The 17,845-nt window shown below is 37.0% G+C and overlaps 2 protein-coding genes across 2 annotated transcripts; both read left to right on the top strand.

The window, feature by feature from the left end:
- Positions 1-1,243: 1,243 nt before the first annotated feature.
- Positions 1,244-6,667, top strand: LOC120767269 (O-acyltransferase like protein-like). The gene is made up of 6 exons (XM_040093139.1): positions 1,244-1,531; positions 2,886-3,720; positions 5,107-5,226; positions 5,485-5,730; positions 5,800-6,358; positions 6,430-6,667. The coding sequence occupies exons 1-6, from the start codon at positions 1,297-1,299 to the stop codon at positions 6,556-6,558; spliced, it is 2,124 nt and encodes a 707-aa protein (XP_039949073.1). The 5' UTR covers positions 1,244-1,296; the 3' UTR covers positions 6,559-6,667.
- Positions 6,668-9,620: 2,953 nt separating this feature from the next.
- LOC120767268 (O-acyltransferase like protein-like) lies at positions 9,621-13,949 on the top strand. The gene is made up of 7 exons (XM_040093138.1): positions 9,621-9,758; positions 9,850-10,277; positions 11,370-12,216; positions 12,426-12,545; positions 12,640-12,885; positions 12,942-13,500; positions 13,599-13,949. The coding sequence occupies exons 2-7, from the start codon at positions 10,043-10,045 to the stop codon at positions 13,725-13,727; spliced, it is 2,136 nt and encodes a 711-aa protein (XP_039949072.1). The 5' UTR covers positions 9,621-9,758; positions 9,850-10,042; the 3' UTR covers positions 13,728-13,949.
- Positions 13,950-17,845: the final 3,896 nt, after the last annotated feature.

The raw sequence follows: 17,845 nt of genomic DNA, 5'->3' as shown, positions 1-17,845 counted from the left end.
TTAGAAACTGAACTCCATCTGGTATCGCAAAAGACCAAACTGGTCTATGGACGGCTTTTTGGCCAACCAGTTTAACCTAACCTAACCAAGTAAAAAGGTTTTCTTTACATTACTTATAATCAGCTAAGTTATTGAATTACTTTGTAGTATATTCATCGTCACTTTCACTAATAAACACTAGACATAACTATGTAAATGAAATTTAATCTGTGCATTATTTACTGAATGCTAAGGGCGCCTAGCGAAGCGAATGAAAATAATTTTAGTATGTGTTGGCGTTAAGGAGACTCTGAAGGGCTTTTACGATAAGCTTCTTTATAATACAAATACGAACTACGTTCTGGTGATGGCCGGTTCCTAATTTTATAGTAATATTAAAATAAAAATCTATATTGTTCATGATCGTCTTCTGAGAAAATCGATTTTAAAATAAAAAATTATTTTTTTCCAAATTCCTCACTTTTCACTACTCGCATACATATACACCGAAATACACAGAAATACATTTTTTATGCGAAAAACGTGGGAAGTCAAGGGTTAACAACACTTTTTTAGTCACTCGTATTCTAAATAGCCGAATCGTATATTCATATTTGTTCTCACATAGTAAACAAACAGCCCGGTAGCGTGCCGCATGCGCCTATCAACCGCACAATTTGCGCAATCGGTTGAGTTAACTACAAATGTCGCGCATAATTAATTTTATATGTGTTGTAATACTATATATTGCACTTTAATTTAATAAATATAAGCGTTTAAGAATTTTTAGTGACAGTTCGCGGCGTACCGCGTTAAGGCGCTCAGATTTCTATCGCGTTAAGCAGGAAGCGAAATAGAAACGAAAACGAACGGCTGCAAATTTTCGAAGTGAGAGTGAGTGGAGAATTAGCAAAAGGAAGCAAAGGATACTGGGCGCTGAGTAAACTGTTACAACGGGATAGAAAGTGAAATTGTAAAAAAAAAGCGAATATTTGAAAAATATTTAGAAAACGTGTGAATTTGCGTGTCAATCTCAATAAAAATTTCAAAACTAAATAAAAAAACGATGAAATACTAAACAAAAGTCGTTTTAACCCTCAAATAAAATCGCCTGCATTCGGAAAGCTCGGCAAGTGTGTGACAATTAGGGAGACTTTGTGAATAACTTATAATTCAAGAAGCAACAAGTATAAGTGAGGTTATAAAAAAGCAGTTTCGAAAGGACTTTTCAACTTGTTCTCAGCAAAAATTATATAATTGAATTAGAAATATCTCTGAATTAATTAAAATAAATTAACAAAAAATAAAATAGTCAACATGTTAAAAGTGAAGCTTTATCAAGTGCTAGTGCTATTCACACTACTTTGTTACGTAGTTAGTACAGCGGAAATAGTGAGTCCCAATAGCGACCAATACCAACTAATGCAGCGTACGTCAATACTTTTCGGCTTAACAGTGATCAGTCGTCCGGATATGGTGAGCCAAAACTGTTATACACAACTGCAGGAAGTACAAAAGGCTATGCTAATGCAACAGCCTTGGGCAATGAAGAGTAAGTGCTTCCTTCCTTTCACCATTGTTGAGATAGGTTAGGGTATATCATCTCAATGGAACCATATAAAGAATTGTGGCATAAAAATTCATTAGCTTTTTAAAAGCTTTTGTAGTCTTACTTTTCTTGAATTTAACAGTAGATTGACGAGCCTTTTGTAGAATGATAGCAAAATGAACAAGATAGAAATATTTGCGATCACCTCAAAAAATTTAAAAATTATAAAGAAGCTGTAGACGCTTACTCGTAAGAAAAATGAATCTTTTCACTAAGTTTTCATGACAACAATGTGGGTTTTGTCGGGTCTCAACTAAATTTTTATTATGCTTAGATCGGTTATCAGTTCGAATATAAAGTAAAGAAACATCCTTTTATAGTTTAAAAAAAGTTTAAAAAAACTTGTAATAAATACAAAATTTTATAGCAGCAATCCTTCGAAATCTTAAGGGATTACATTGGCTTCCTCGGAAAAAAACATCTTTTATTCAACAATTTTTTCACATATAAAAAATGAAAGAAATTCCGAAATTTTGGATAAAAATATTTTAAACTTTAATTGCGATGCCTTTTCCGGGGAAAAAAGACTCGTCCGCGTTGGCAGGATAACTCCATACAGGATCATCAAAAGTGATAAAATACGTGTTTTAGTTACAAACTTAACTCAGCACTTGGATTAAGGAAAAAAAACTGAAAATCGTATTTTTAGCGTATATTTACGAAAAAATTTTAATTTCAGTGAAAATTTCGGGATAATATTTTTTTCCAATAGCTGTAATCGAAAAAAATCCTGCACCCAAGTCTTTAAGACTTGTATCTCAAAGACCTGTGTAAAATTTCAGGAAAATCGGTTAAGTAGTTCTAGAGATTTCTTGGCAACCGACTTCAAAAACACAGTGTCGAGAAAAACGCGTTTAAAGACGGCGCACTTAGCCTAGCGCACAATTTCTCAAGGCTGTATCTCCGAAACTATTACTCGGATCAACTTGAAAATTTATGACAATATTCTAGAGGTGTTATAGAATTAAATTAGACAATAAAAAAGTAAATTTTTTGAAAGCCGCAAACCCATGAAACCCCAGAGTAAGGAATATTTTCTTTAACAACTCTCGTGACAGAGCTAACCCACAAATTTGCATAGCAAAATTTCGGTAATTTCTTTTAGTATTCCCTGCTAGTTCATTAATTGATAGATGCTAGAAGAGATAGGTAAACAACAACCATACTAATAAGTGCTCTATAATTTTTTAAAAGTAATCATTATAACCGAAACAATACTGCTCGTATATATCCTGGTTTAATTATATTTATTAACTAACTCTCTTCCACACTTCTATTTTCCTCCTCTTCTACATAGTGTACGATGCATCTGGCGTTCGAGAGCCTGGATTCACAATGGGCAACGGCATCTGGGTGGGCAGTCGTGACACCTGTAATGCAGTTAAAACACCCGTCAATCTCAAACTATCCACACACGTACCACACAAAATGAATCCGAAAATATTGACAGATACGGCACCATTTCCTACGGACTACCGTGTCGTCAATTTGTGGCACAATTCCACATGGCAAATGGATCCAGTATATATCTTTTATGAACCGCGCATAAGTATCGGTCTTTGCTTGCCAAGCGCTTGTACAGTAGCCGAGATCGCTGAACTGATGGCCGCCTATGTGGAGGATGATCTATTTGTGTCGAATGATGTTTATGATATGCGCATGCGTGTTGAAGGCGTAAAGGATTTGAAATTACGTGCTGGCTTCTATTCAAGACCTTCGTTGCTGATTTTTATCGGCTGCTGGTTACTGACTCTGCTGCTGACATTTATGGCGTCGTGGCAACGTACGAAACGCAATAGCGAAGCGATTGAGGTGGTTGCAAATGGCACGAAGTCTACGAACGATCATTTAATTGCAAAAATTCAAACGAAAACAAAATCGACATGTAATGGATTTATTGAATGCTTTGATGTTCAAAACAACTGGGAATTGCTTTACCCAACGGGCACAAGTGGTGGCACAGACGCTTTTCCGGCGGTGAATGGTTTACGGTTTTATGGTGCGATGGGCGTAATATTATACCATATACTGTGCGGCAGTTATCTGGGATCAAGTAATAAATCCGTGCATTACAAATTAACAAGTAGTTTTGGAAATTTGGACGTTTTTGTGGATCTGTTTTTTACAATAAGGTAAGAGCGATGATATTTTAATACTTTTGAGATGCTGTGAGGTAGCAACACCATATTTCTCCGGTATTAATAATTTTTATGTAGTTTTTTTAAATTTTTTTATGTCTACTCACTTGGACAGCATAGGCAGAAACTCAGAGTACAGAAAATACATAAAAAGTAGATTTGAGTCCTCAAAAGCAAAACTGAAGTTAACTTAAAAACCTCGGACTGAAAGATATTTCGCAAGTTTCTAGCGCTAACCAAATCATTCATCTTCTAGCCCTAATTCTAAATTAACCAGCATTCTTGAGAGTATATTTCTAATTTCACCGAGTTAACTTATCGTGGTTTTTTTGTCAAAAAACCTTTGGTTGGAGCAATTGGGTAGTTTGTTTCTGAGTCCAAAAGAAAGCTCGCTCTGTCTGTGCACAAGCAGAATACAGAGCTGTTATATGGATATTTCACATCCAAAGACTTTCTGTTCTTTCTCTTTAAATAGGCTCTCTACAAGTTTTGACTCATTCAAACAGTTATTACAGTATTCCAGTACTGAATTTAGTTGACGTCGTTCACAGTAACTCGGACTGACGTATGGAAGGATTTGACGAATTTTACGAAAATATACTTTGTGTATGAACTGAAGCCACTCCACCTTCTCTTCGCTTCGCCTTTTAAAAATTCCAAAAAAGGAATAAATGATAAAGCCTATTTCCGGCTCAACGGGTACATAAACAAAATTTTTTTTTTGCATTTGGGACAAATAGCAACCTGAATAGACTCAAGAGCTGCTATTTTAACCAGAAAAAATAACGAACTGGTGTGATTGGTGATGCCGGTGAGAACGTAACTGTCAATGGCGACCATTATCGCACCATGATAACCGACCATTTGATGCTTGAAGTTGAAGCTCGTGATCTCGGCGACATTTGGTTTCAACAAGAAGGCGCCATTTCCCACACATCGCATCAATCAATGGTTTTATTGAGAGAACACTTCGGTGACTTAATTATTTCACGTGTTAGCTCGGTCGATTGGCCACCAAGATCATGCGATATCACACTTTTTCTTGTGGGAATATGTAAAGTCTAAAATCTATGCGGACAATATCGCTTCTATTCGGGCATTGGAGCAAGCCCTCACGCGTGTCATTCGCTAACACACGAAATGCTCGAACGAGTCACTGAAAATTGGACTCAGTGGACGAACTGTCTAACACATAGCCACAACCTTTGAAAGAGATAAGCTTCAAAAAATGATTCCCAAAAAATGTTCCTTCGATTAATAATGCACATTACTCATCCAATTTGAAGTTTTTGAGTTTTTCATTAAAAAAGTAGGGAAGCTCGAAATGGATCACCCTTTACAATAAAGTTAAATACAATAAATTTTAAAATGTTTTTACAGTGGCTTCCTGCAAATATACCACTTTTTCCGAGACATCAAAACTATTGAGATCATACGAAGCAATGGTGTAATGAAGAATACGAAAGCGGTATTTATGTACATAATGCATCGTGTGATAAGGTAAGTGCTGACTAGCAACGTTAAGAATTCTGAAAGAGTTATGCCCACAGACAATATATAATTCTGGGTATAAATAAGCACGCTGCCTTGATAATTCGCCAGACAGCAGTTTACAACTTTGTTGATGACAGAAATGTGAACGAAGTGAAAACCGACTTGTTAGCTTAAGGCTTGGGCATAACTGTTCGAAAACATACAAGTATAAAGTAAGAAAAAAACATCTTTATTTGTTTCGTTTTTGTACTCCACTTCAAACAGACTGGGTCCTTTGTACTTCCTTGTTATCTGCATGGCTGATGCCGGAGCGCTTTTTATGGACGATACATCGGTTTTCCACTTTAGCCACAAATTATACGCCAACTGCGAGTTGTATTGGTGGCGCAGTGTGCTCTTCATACAAAATCTCTTCAATCACGAAGATATGTGCGTGTTTTGGTCGTGGTCATCAGCATGTGATATGCAATTTTATATCTTCAGTATAATTCTACTGTTCATCTATACAAAGTAAGTGCATATAGGCAATATATTTGTACTTTTAATTGAAATATATCTAATTGAAAATCTTTCTTCTAGACACCCAAAAACCGGCAAAGCTCTCACTCTCGCCACTGTATTAGCAAATTTGGTCTACACCATCCATACCGCCATCACTTTGAATTATAAGTTTTCCTTTGAGACCACATCGGTGCTATTCACCGAACTCTATATGAATCCGCTGTCACGTGTGTTGGCCTACGTAATTGGCGGCGTGGCTGGCTGGTTTTTCGTACAAAACCAACAAAAGCAGCTGTATGCGAACTTCTTTCAAAATCAGTCTCTACAAGAGTTTCTCGGCTATTTGGCGATGATTGGCTTCTTTACTGTCAATTTCGCCAAAGTCTCCGAAGGTTATTCAGTGGTTTCCTATGTGGCATTGTTGGTCGTTCAACGTGTGATATTTTCGTCGAGTGTTTGTCTTTTGATATTCGCAAATGCGGCGGGTAGTGTGAAGTGGTTCTTTGGCTTGTTGGAGAATCCATTCTTCAAGAAATTCAATCAAATTACTTATGCGATGTTCCTCTTAAATCCTCTACCTATGGCTCTACTGGTTAGCTTCAATAATATTGGTCGCTATGCCAGTCCATATAGTTTAGTGAGTTCCAGTTGGCTTTGTTTAAATTTTTTTTTTCATTTTTAACGTGTATATATTTCTTTTATTTTTAGGTAATTGAATACATTGGCATTTGCGTGGTACTGTACGCGCTGTGCACAACTTTCGCTTTATTTTTCGAAGTGCCCTATAAGAATATATCTAAAATGTTGGTCCAGCGCACCAAACCCAAGACGAACTAAGCAAAGTTTACTAGCGCGAACTGTGATGGAACTAAATTTATGATTGTAAATGAATTTATTGTAACAATAGAAGCATTTTATACAAATAAAATCTATACAAAAAACTATATATAAGATAATAAAAAAACAAGAAAAAAAGTTAAATTCGGCTGTACCGAAGCTAACATACCCTTCATAGGTGCATTTCTTTTAGTAACTATGTGTTCAGTTTATACGGAAGCTATATGCTATAGTAATCCGATCTGAAAAATTTTTTCGGGGATTATATTATTGCCTTAAGCAGTAATCCATGACAAATGCAAAAGTTTTCCATACAAGCCCTTGACTGCGATCGTTCGGTCTGATCTGAACAATTTCTTCCGATATTAAATTATTTCTATGAACAATAACTCATACTAAATTTCGTGAGGATATATCGCCAAATGAGGAAGTTTCCCATGCAAGTATTTGATTATGTTCATTCAATTTGTATGGCAGCTATATGCTATAGTTAACCGATCTAAACAATTTCTTCGGAGATTACATTGTTGCCTTGGAAAATAATCTATACCAAATTTCGTGAAAATATCTTATCAAACGTGTAAGTTTTCCATACAAGAACTTGATTCCGATCGTTCAGTTTGTATGACAGCTATATGTTATAGTGGTCCGATATATAATAACGTTTGCAGAATTTCAAAATGATGTCTTAAAAACTGAGGGACTAGTTCGTATATATAAAGACAGACAGACAGACAGACAGGCAGACAGACAGACATGACTAAATCGACTCAGCTCAACATACTGATCATTTATGTATATACTTTATGGGGTGTCCGACGCTTCCTTCTGGGTGTTAAAAACGTCGTGACAAACTTAATATACCCTGTTCAGGGTATAAAAAAATTTTGGTATGTCATAGACTCATATTAGGTATTTTGCTTTAAAGGCATTAAATTGCTTGGAGGGATAGCTGCCAAACCAGGCGTCAAGGCATATGTATTTCACTTTTCGAACAATATCTTTCGGCTATTCCGCCAGACAAAACTACTGTAAGACTCTACAAATCGAGTAAAAATCCATACAAAGCACTAAATCATTATTTAGTTAGGCGGAACTTTTGTTGAGTGAATGATGTTAGGAAAGGAACTTCTATACTAATATATCGGTTATCACTGACCAGTTGGGATAAAAATTTGGAAAGCTTTTGACGAGGTACAAATCTTCGTTACCTTTTCTTAATTATTTTTTATTGTCATATTCCTTATATACCATAATAATATATTAACACGTATCACTTCAACATGATCCCGTGCAATGCCCTCATGTTTTCGTTAATTGAAGGAAATTAAAATCACTAGAAAAAATATCAGGCCTTACCGATTATTTTCTTCACATTTTCCATTTCGAATAAACTTTTAAAAAAGGAAATTTTAATAACAAAAATAATATTCATAGTAAAAAATTACAAAACATAACAAGAATATTAATAAAATGTGGGAATAAAAAGAACTATAATGCGACATGCGACATATGGGCGAGAAAATTTGAGAATATAGATAAAAAGATGTGTGCAAAGTTTCAGATCGATAACTCATAAACTGATATATTGTTTTGCATACATACAGACGAATAAAGCTAAATCGGCTGAGCTGATGACGCTATTCATTTATTTATAAATTTTATAGAGTGTCCGACGATTTACTGTTACTTTGTGGCAAACTTAATACACACTGTTCAGAGTATGAAAATAGGAACAAAAGGGTTAATAGGACATATTTATGCTTGATTCACATACAAATTTCGCTTCACATTGACTGTTGCTTTGATAGAAACGTTCGATGTATGTTTCCATGTAAGTTCGTTTTCATAAAACGGTTTCGAGGCAAAGAAAAGTAAAGAGAAATAACTTTTTAGCAACTCTCATATTTCTATTAGCTACCAAATTTTTTTTTATTTCAATTAAATAACATTGACCATATGTTAAACATGGCCTTCTCACATGAAGCCCACTTGTGGCATCATTGCTCCGTCAACAAATAAAATTATCGCTATTGGGGTGAGTGAAACCCTCGTATGGTGCATCCGCAAAAATTGGCCGTTTGAAGCGGATTGTGGCAAGGCCGCAACTTCGGGCCTTATTTCTTTCGAAATGAAGCAGGATATGCCGTTACCATCAATAGCGAGTATTATAACACGATGTTGATAAACTTTTCTCGCCGCAATCTGATAAAATCGACGCGAACGATTTCTAATTCCAACATGAAGGTGCGCCGCCTCCTGTTTCACGTTCAAACATGGACACAAGTTAGGCGAATCGGCAATTTTGAGAAGTTTTCTCTGGGAGCATATTAAATTAAAGTTTAATGCGCGAAGACTATATTCAGCGCACCATAAATTCCAGCCGAAATTTTGCACAGTTATAGGTTATAGAAAGTTGGCGTAAACGGGTGGAGATATGCAAACGAAGTCGTGGTGGCATTTGACCGACATTTTATTCAAATCACAAATGCCATGAAATTATCGGCTGAGAAAAAGAAGCAGAATCCAATTTCACCAAATTTGATTTTTATTTGATTTTAGCATTACATCGTTCTTGTTGGTCTTTTAGTCTCAGTTTAAGTTTAAACTGTTAAAATTAAAAAGCAATATAATGAAAAAGTATGATAATAACAAAAGACGAAATATTAAATATCAGAGAGAAACACGGCAAGCAAAGCCTCCTTTTAGACACACCCTGTTTTAGCGCTTCGCTTTGATGACAAAGTATTTATTGCCAAGCAAAGCGAGGAAAGTTCTATGTACATCAAACATTAGTCACTCGCATTCTAAAAAGACGTTCCGTATATGAGTATTTGTTTACAAAAGTAAACTAAGAACCCGGTAGTGTGCCGCATGCGTAGCACAGACGCTGAGCAAATAAAAACAATGTAAAATTTGTGAATTGTTTGAGTTAAATATGCCGCGCATAATTAATTCATATGTGCTAATAGTAAATTTATTGCATTTTAATTTTATAAATATGAGCACATTAGAATTTTCATTGACAGTTCGCGTAAAACGTTTTAAGCGGGAACCGAAATAGAAACGAAAACGGAAGACATCAAATTCCTAAGTAAGAGTGAGTTTAAAGGATGTTAAGGATACTAAGCGGTAGATAACACTTACAAGGGTCTTTAAAGTGAAACTGTAAAAACATATTGACACTTATTTAAAAAAATGTATGTATTTAAAGTAAAATTTTATAAAAATTTACTATATAAGAACAACTGAAATAAAAAAGCTACTTTTCCCTTTAAATTGAATCGGCAGCATTCAAGTGACTTCGACAGGTGTGTGGAAATTGACAGCGAATATAAAATTTTACAAAACAAGAAGAAAGAAAAATATTGTTATTGTCAAAAGAAAAAAATAAGACTTTTCAGCAAGTCATAAGATAACATAATCGAATAACGAACACTTTTGAATTAATAAAACTAAATTAAGAAAATATAAAATAGTCAACATGTTTAAGGTGAAGCTTTATCAAGTGCTGCTGTTATTCACACTGCTTTGTTGCGTAGTTAGCACATCAAAAAAAGTGAGTCCTAACAGTGACACATACCAAATCATGCAGCGTTCGTCAATACTTTTCGGCCTAACAGTGATTAGTCGTCCGGATATGGTGAGCCACAACTGTTATACACAACTGCAGGAAGTACAAAAGGCTATGCTAATGCAACAGCACTGGGCCATGAAGAGTAAGTGCTCGTAAAAAAAGAAAAAAAAAATACAGATGATATTTTTTTTTTAATTTCTTAGTGCCTTCTTTCACCATTCTTGAATTTTATAGCATGGGTCTATCCCTACCCAAAATATTCGCTCAACGAAACCATATATAGGATCGTAGGAAAAAAGTGATATTAAGAGGTTTTCTAAGAGATATTACCCAACAAAATATGCGTGTGGAGCTTCATCTTTCTATCCTTGAAATCAGAAATTGGTTATGGAGAAGGGCTTATGTAGGATGATATAGAAACGAAAATAAGAGAAATAAATATTTGACCCATGCAATTTTTGATATTATGGCGGATTTAGGAGATTCTTATCACCAAGAAATACATATACCTTCATTTATTCTTCCATTAAAACTATAGTTCAGAATTGAATATTTTCCTAGGGGAATGTGTCTCTAACCAGCCAAATAATAGCCTTATATTGGTAATCAAATCGAATTTTTATACCAATAATAAGTTAGAAACAAGGTCACGAGAAGTAACAAAACTTTTTCACCACTTTGGTACAACCCCTATGTAAAGGATCTGTTCTATAAACACCCTTTTACAGTTTTTATGTGTTGAAAGGGATAGAAAAGTTTCTTGTGAACAGCTACCTAACTCAGGTCAACATGCCAACGCTACCGCATCCACCCTACAGCCCAGATATACCAACAAACACCCCCCGGACTTTTTTCCACGGCTCTACATTCTATTCCGCAAAATGCCTTCCGTTGCGCCTTCAATGCTTAAAAATCGCGCTGCCAGTGCTGCATCGACAGAGGGAGCCTATATTAAAAGTTTTTTAAGAATAGTGACGATTGGTTCAATAAATTGTTTTAAATCGATTCAGTTCTGTTACTTTCCGGACAAAACCTGTAGGCAGCTGCAAAGCTGATTGGTTGTTAAGGAAAGGACTTTAGTTTTGCAGTCATCAATTGGTCGACAAATCCTAAAAATAAATTCTACTACCGAAACATAATCTCTCGTATAAATATGAACCTAATTTTATAATATTTTGTAACTCACTAACTCACTAACTCTACCACTCTTCTACATTTCTCTTTATTTACAAAGTGTATGACTCATCTGGATTTAAAGAGCCTGGATTCATACTGGGCAACGGCATGTGGTTGGGCAGTCGTGACACTTGTAATGCAGTTAAAACACCCGTCAATCTCCAATTATCCACACATATACAACACAAAATGAATCCGAAATTATTGACAGATACGGCGCCTTTTCCTACGGACTACCGTGTCGTCAATTTGTGGCACAATTCCACATGGCAAATGGATCCATTATATATCTTCTACGAACCGCGCATAAGTATCGGTCTGTGCTTGCCAAGTGCTTGTTCAGTAGCCGAGACCGCTGAACTGATGGCTGCCTATGTGGAGGATGATCTATTTGTGTCGAATGATGTTTATGATATGCGCATGCGTGTTGAAGGCGTAAAGGATTTGAAATTACGCGCTGGCTTCTATTCAAGACCTTCGTTGCTGATTTTTATCGGCTGCTGGTTACTGACACTGCTGCTGACATTTCTAGCCTTCTGGCAACGTACGAATATAGCGAATAGCGAAACGGTTGCGGTGGTTGCAAATGGCACGAAGACAACGAACGAGCATTTAAATTCGACGAGAAAAACAAGTATTCAATCGTTTTATAATAAATATATTGTCTGTTTTGATGTGCAGAACAACTGGGAATTGCTTTTCCCTAAGGATCCATCTGCTGCGTCTGTTGGTACAGAGGCTTTTCCGGCGGTTAATGGTTTACGTTTTTATGGCGCTATGGTCGTAGTATTATTTCATCTACTGTGTTGCAGTTACCTGGCGTCAAGTAATAAATCCGTGCATTATAAATTAACCAGTGATGTGGGAAATTTCGATATTTTCGTGGATCTGTTTTTTACAATGAGGTAAGCGCAAAGACATCGTGAAAGAGACTAGATTGTACTTAAATTTTTTATGAGAGGTCTTGGATTTAATTGATTGGATATTAAGATTTCTTATATAAATTTTGGTTGGCTCAAGAAATTGGATAGACTTCTTTTATATTCCAAGAAAGTACTAAGTACCTTATTCCGACTTTTCAATGCAATATGAAGAATTGTATAATTTTTTTCAGTGGCTTCCTGCAAACATACCACTTTTTCCGAAACATCAAAACTATAAAAACCATGCGAAAAGGTGGATTCATGAAGAATGCGAAAACGTTATTTACGCACATATTGCATCGTTTGATTCGGTAAGTACCGAAAGCTGGTAAGATATAGTTACAAAGGTGTTCCCTTCACATTTATTTGTTTTTTTTTTCAATTTTCTCTCTCTACTTCAAACAGATTGGGTCCTTTGTACTTCATAAGTATTTGTTTGGCCGATGCTGGCTGGCTTCTCATGGATGATATATCGGTTTTCCACTTTAGCCACAAATTATACGCGAACTGTGAGCAGTATTGGTGGCGCAGTGCGCTCTTCATACAAAATTTCTTCAAACACGACGATTTGTGCTTGTTTTGGACGTGGTCATCCGCGTGTGATATGCAATTTTACATCTTCAGTACAATACTGCTTTTCATCTATGTAAAGTGAGTGAATACGCGCAAGACACATTAATATATTTGTTTGAGCATCTCTTTTGCAGACACCCAAAAGCGGGCAAAGCGCTTACCCTCGCCACTGTAGTAGCAAACTTGATCTACACCTCCTATATCGGCATCACTATGAATTACAAGTATTCCTTTGAGACCACAGTGGCACTATTCACGGAGCTTTATATGAACTCGTGGTCGCGCGTGTTGGCCTACGTAATTGGCGGCGTGGCTGGCTGGTTTTTCGTACAAAACCAACAAAAGCAACTGTATACGAATTTCTTTCAAAATCAATCTCTGCAAGAGTATCTCGGCTGTTTGGCGATCATTTGCTTCTTTACTATTAATTTTGCCAAAATCTCGGAAGGTTACTCAGTTGTTTTCTATGTGGCAATGTTGATCATTCAACGTGTGTTATTTTCGTCGAGTGTTTGTCTTCTGATATTCGCAAATGCGGCGGGCAGTGTGAAGTGGTTCTTTGGCTTATTGGAGAATCCACTCTTCAAGAAATTCAATCAAATCACATATGCCATGTTCCTACTACATCCAGTACCAATGGGGCTGTTGGCAAGCCTGAATAATATTGGTCGCTATAGCAGTCCATATAATTTAGTGAGTTAAAGTTCTTGGTACTAATTTTATTGTTTATGTGTCGGATTATTTTCATTTTATTTATATAAACTATTATTATTATTTTTTTTTCTCTTTAGGCAATCGATTATATTAGCATTTGCACCATACTGTTCTTCTTCTCCACCATTTTTTCATTATTTTTCGAAGTACCCTATAAGAATATTTCGAAAATGTTGGTTCAGCCCACCAAACCCAAGACGAACTAAACGCAGTTTAGTACTGTAGAGTTTGGTGGAATAAAATGTAAGCATGCAGCGGCTTTTATTTTACCAGTGGAAGCCTTTTTTTCAAGCGAAACCTATGTAATGATGTACTTTATATCTGTATAACAATTTATTTATGATAATTTATAACAAATGTGTAATTTTACACTTGTTTTACCGCCTTACAATAAACAGTATACATTCGGTATACCACAATTATGTATATATTGGTTGTTTTGCTTTAGAGGTATACAGTTTCTTAGAGAGAGAGCTGTCAAATCAGCCGCCGAAGAAAACACAAATATCTCTTTTTTTGCTACCCTTTTGCTGTTTGTCCTAAAAAAAACTACCGTGTGATTCCAACAGCCCGAAGTTACACACCCTACAGAGCTGAAGTTATTTATTGAATTAAGAATAACTCTAGTTGACTGAATTGTCTTAAGTAGTTATAGGCAAATGACCACCGATATCATGTGACTTAACTAGGACTAAGTTTATAGAGAACCATGCCAATCTGCTAGGACTAACCAAGAGGAAACAAATATTCGGTCTCTCAATAATGAGGTCAGCAATCATTGAGATATCTAGGAGTGCTGATAGACTCAAGGTTAATTTAATTTACAAGACGCATCTAGACAGAACTTTTGAAAAAGCGTCAAGGGTGACGGCGGGGCTAACGAAGATAATGACATACATTGGTGGATCAAACCAGAGTAGATTAGGCCTTTTGTCCAAAGTAAGTCAGTACATACTTACATATGTAAGCTGCACCTATATGGGGACAGCGTTGCAGCAGAAAACCTACGCAGAAAAGGCGAAAACAATAATCAGACTAAACGCAATCAGGGTTGCATGTGGCTGCCGAACTATATCACATCAGGCGGCTGGAGTCATCTCAGGCCTCATGCCACCAGACATAATAATGGCTATGAAAATTAAGTGAGTATTCGATAAAACGAAAATCACTGACACTCGCCTAACAAATGAAGAGAAGAAGTAAGAAAGGCAAAGGAGCCTAAACGAATGGCAGAAACGATGGGACGAAGCAACGACCATACAAGCATGGGTAGAATGGAAACACGGGGAAAAACTGATTTTTATCTTACGCAGTTTTTAAGGGGACATGGTTGTTTTAGAGAATATCTATACAAATATGGACACGATGATGGAACAAATTGCTCCTTCTGCAGCAGCAGAAAATACATTGTATATCTTCTCTTCCTGCCCAAAAGTATGAAAAAGAGAAACTAGAAATCGATAATGTGATAAACGATCGAGAGACGCTGGAGAATATATGAATCGAACGTGGCCTGGGACAGAGTGAGAGCGTGTGCTGCTACAGCTATGCAAGAGTTAAGGAGGAAAGAGTAGCAGCGCTGCGAAAACAGAAGGATTAATCGGAATTAGGGCGAAAATGCGTGACTGAAGAGCCAAATGGCTAAGCTTGGTCCCACGATGTAATGTCTAACTGCAGTTCCGTGGGCCGAATACAAGCAATAACGACGGAGTTCAGGGCTTAGTACGTAGGCGTACTGTGTTGCAAGTCCTCCTTGGTCATGGTCCTAAAGGTGTATAAAGGTGGAACGGCTAGAAAAATGATGAAAACATAACAAAGAGAAAGTGTTGAAGCGAAGTTGCTGTTGACACTTCCGGAGCATGGCGTGACACGTAGAATATGGGTTATGGGCAAGCAAATACAGGCTTATATGAAAAAGAAAACAAAGTCTTTTGCATATTCAACACACCCAAATTATATTAAAGCTCTTTATCATAAACCTTTGTGGGCGCTTTTCCCTTCATTGTCCTTGCAGCGAAGCACCTTGTGAAGAAAGTCAGTCAGGCGCCTAATTTGCGCGTCCTTATTTGCCTGTCTCTTCGCTATAGGTATTCCTCTTTATATACAGGAGAACAAAACCAGCAAAAACAAGAAAAGCAACGCGCTTCCTTTGTGTTTGATGTTTCTACTTTCATCTGTTGTTTGCTGCTTATCAACTTCACTTTTGTTCTCACGCGCATCGCCGCACCTACCACCCACCACCTCCCACCATTCTTACATTTTACATATTTTTATTTGTGCTGTCGGCCGTCACTGCTGTTAGCAGGCTTAATTTGTACATTTTCAAGGCATTTTTACGCGCTAATGAGCCGCCAACAACACCGCCGGCCTCGGCCGCGGCTGCGCTGTCGCTTATTTAATTGCAATTTGGTGAAGTTTCGCTTTTCTTTCGCACACTTTTCCCCCAATGTTTATGTGTGCGTATGTGTGTGTACTTGAGTTATATGTGTTATTGTCTGCATGCGCTTGTTTATTTCTTGGGAGTCTTTGCATTTGACTTTACAAGGCTTCTGTGCTACTCTCCCTTCACTGAGCCCACTGTCATGCGTAGGGCTTTGCGCTGTTCGTTGCTGAATGCCCGCAAAACTAATTAGAACGTGAGTGTAATTATGCGTGGCATTACATTGAATTCGACTTTAAATACTTCCAGCAAACTTTTGCCATTCTACTTTGAATTACTGTTATGTATTACTTTTCGAGGTCAGTGTAGTGTAGTCGGCACTGACAGCACAATGAAAATCATTTGCCTAATGATGGCAATCGATTTAAGTAATGATAATAGCGAAAGTTTGTCAATGGGCTTTTTGTCGGCAGTTTTTGTTGGCAGGTTTTTTTCTCACACAAAGGAGTTATCTTGGTATTACTTTGCAGAATTATATACTTCTTATCTAAAGAAAATTGGTAAATTAGCACTTAAATTTGCAAAAGTAGTAAGAAAATGGATATGGACTTGACTGCATATAACGTAGATTTGAGTTGAGATATTTTTAGTAGAGATTTTTTATTAAATGGAACTGCTCCCTCCCTGGCAATGTTTCATCTGACAGAAACTACCAATCAGAAGTTTTCAGAAAAGACAATTTAAGAAGTTGTTACTGTACTTTTATGAACAAGTTTCCTCCTTTAATTGGATTTACACCACACTTTCGGAATATACTTATTTGTGCGTTTACATTTGGAACTCTAAATACTAAAAAGGCCGTATATTTAAATCACTCGAAATGAGCTCAAAAATAAAGGAGGTAAAAATATTTTAGTACTAAAATCCATATGTATCTGTATCCGGGAAATGGGTACTTTCTTTAGATTAGAGAGAGTAAACCATTTATAACAGTCTACGAAAAAGAATCTACAGGGTCCGGCACTCGAAGTGTAACCACCTCCACACCGTTCGCGCAGCTGTCGCACTGGAATCAGCTGTTTATAAATTTGCTGAATGACAGTTCGGAGTATTGTTCACAAGTGTACAAGAGCGTTTTGCCAAAAGTGAACGCAAAAAAAAGTGATCAGCGATGGAATTCAAACGTAATAGGGCTTTTTATTAAGCTGGAAAATCACAGCCAGCAATTGTTCGTGCGCTCAAACACCTTAATGAGAATAAAGTTTTTGTTTATCGCACTATCACTCGTTACAATGATACTGGTAGCATCGCAAAACGCCATGGAGGTGGTCATCAAAAGACTGCGACGTCACGTGAGATGGTTCGGAAAGTGAAGAAGCGACTTGAGCGCAATCCACGACGAAGTGCCAATCAAATGGCTAAAGAACTGAAAATATCCGACCGCAGCATCCGACGCATATTGAAAAATGAGCTCAAGGTCAAGCCTTACAAGTTCCAAAAGGCCCATGATCTCACACTGAAGCAGCAACAAGTAAGACTTGAGAGAGCGAAGCAGTTGCTTCGCTTGGCCGAAAGCGGTCAAACACCGAACATTGTGTTTTCTGACGAAAAAATTTGTCCAATTGAGCAATTCGTAAACTCTCAAAACGATACTTGACCGACCGTTCATACGAGAATCTAAGGCATCGCTTGGCCACCAGGAGGCCACACACCACCACAATAATGGTTTGGGCCGCTGTCACCGCAGATGGGCGCTCTGCAATTGTTTTCATCGAGCCTGGCGTCAAAGTAAATGCGACATAATATCGGGAAAGTGTTCTGGAGGCTTTGAAGCCTTGGGCAAACATACATTTCGGTCGCAAGTCATTGACGTTTCAACAAGACTCAGGACCGTCTCCCAAAGCGCGAGTGAACCAAGAATGGCTGAAAAACAACGTTCTGAAC

Source organism: Bactrocera tryoni, chromosome 2, assembly GCF_016617805.1.
Source record: "Bactrocera tryoni isolate S06 chromosome 2, CSIRO_BtryS06_freeze2, whole genome shotgun sequence".
In the NCBI taxonomy this organism is placed as follows: domain Eukaryota; kingdom Metazoa; phylum Arthropoda; class Insecta; order Diptera; family Tephritidae; genus Bactrocera; species Bactrocera tryoni.
Note: the sequence above shows the minus strand (reverse complement) of the source record. Positions and strands in the feature narration are given on the sequence as shown.

Coding starts and splice junctions, on each gene's coding strand:
- LOC120767269 (XM_040093139.1), top strand. CDS start 1,297: ATGTTAAAAGTGAAGCTTTATCAAGTGCTAGTGCTATTCACACTACTT. Junction 3,721..5,106: donor GATCTGTTTTTTACAATAAG/GTAAGAGCGATG, acceptor ATGTTTTTACAG/TGGCTTCCTGCAAATATACC. Junction 6,359..6,429: donor ATGCCAGTCCATATAGTTTA/GTGAGTTCCAGT, acceptor TTTTATTTTTAG/GTAATTGAATACATTGGCAT.
- LOC120767268 (XM_040093138.1), top strand. CDS start 10,043: ATGTTTAAGGTGAAGCTTTATCAAGTGCTGCTGTTATTCACACTGCTT. Junction 12,217..12,425: donor GATCTGTTTTTTACAATGAG/GTAAGCGCAAAG, acceptor AATTTTTTTCAG/TGGCTTCCTGCAAACATACC. Junction 12,546..12,639: donor ATATTGCATCGTTTGATTCG/GTAAGTACCGAA, acceptor TACTTCAAACAG/ATTGGGTCCTTTGTACTTCA.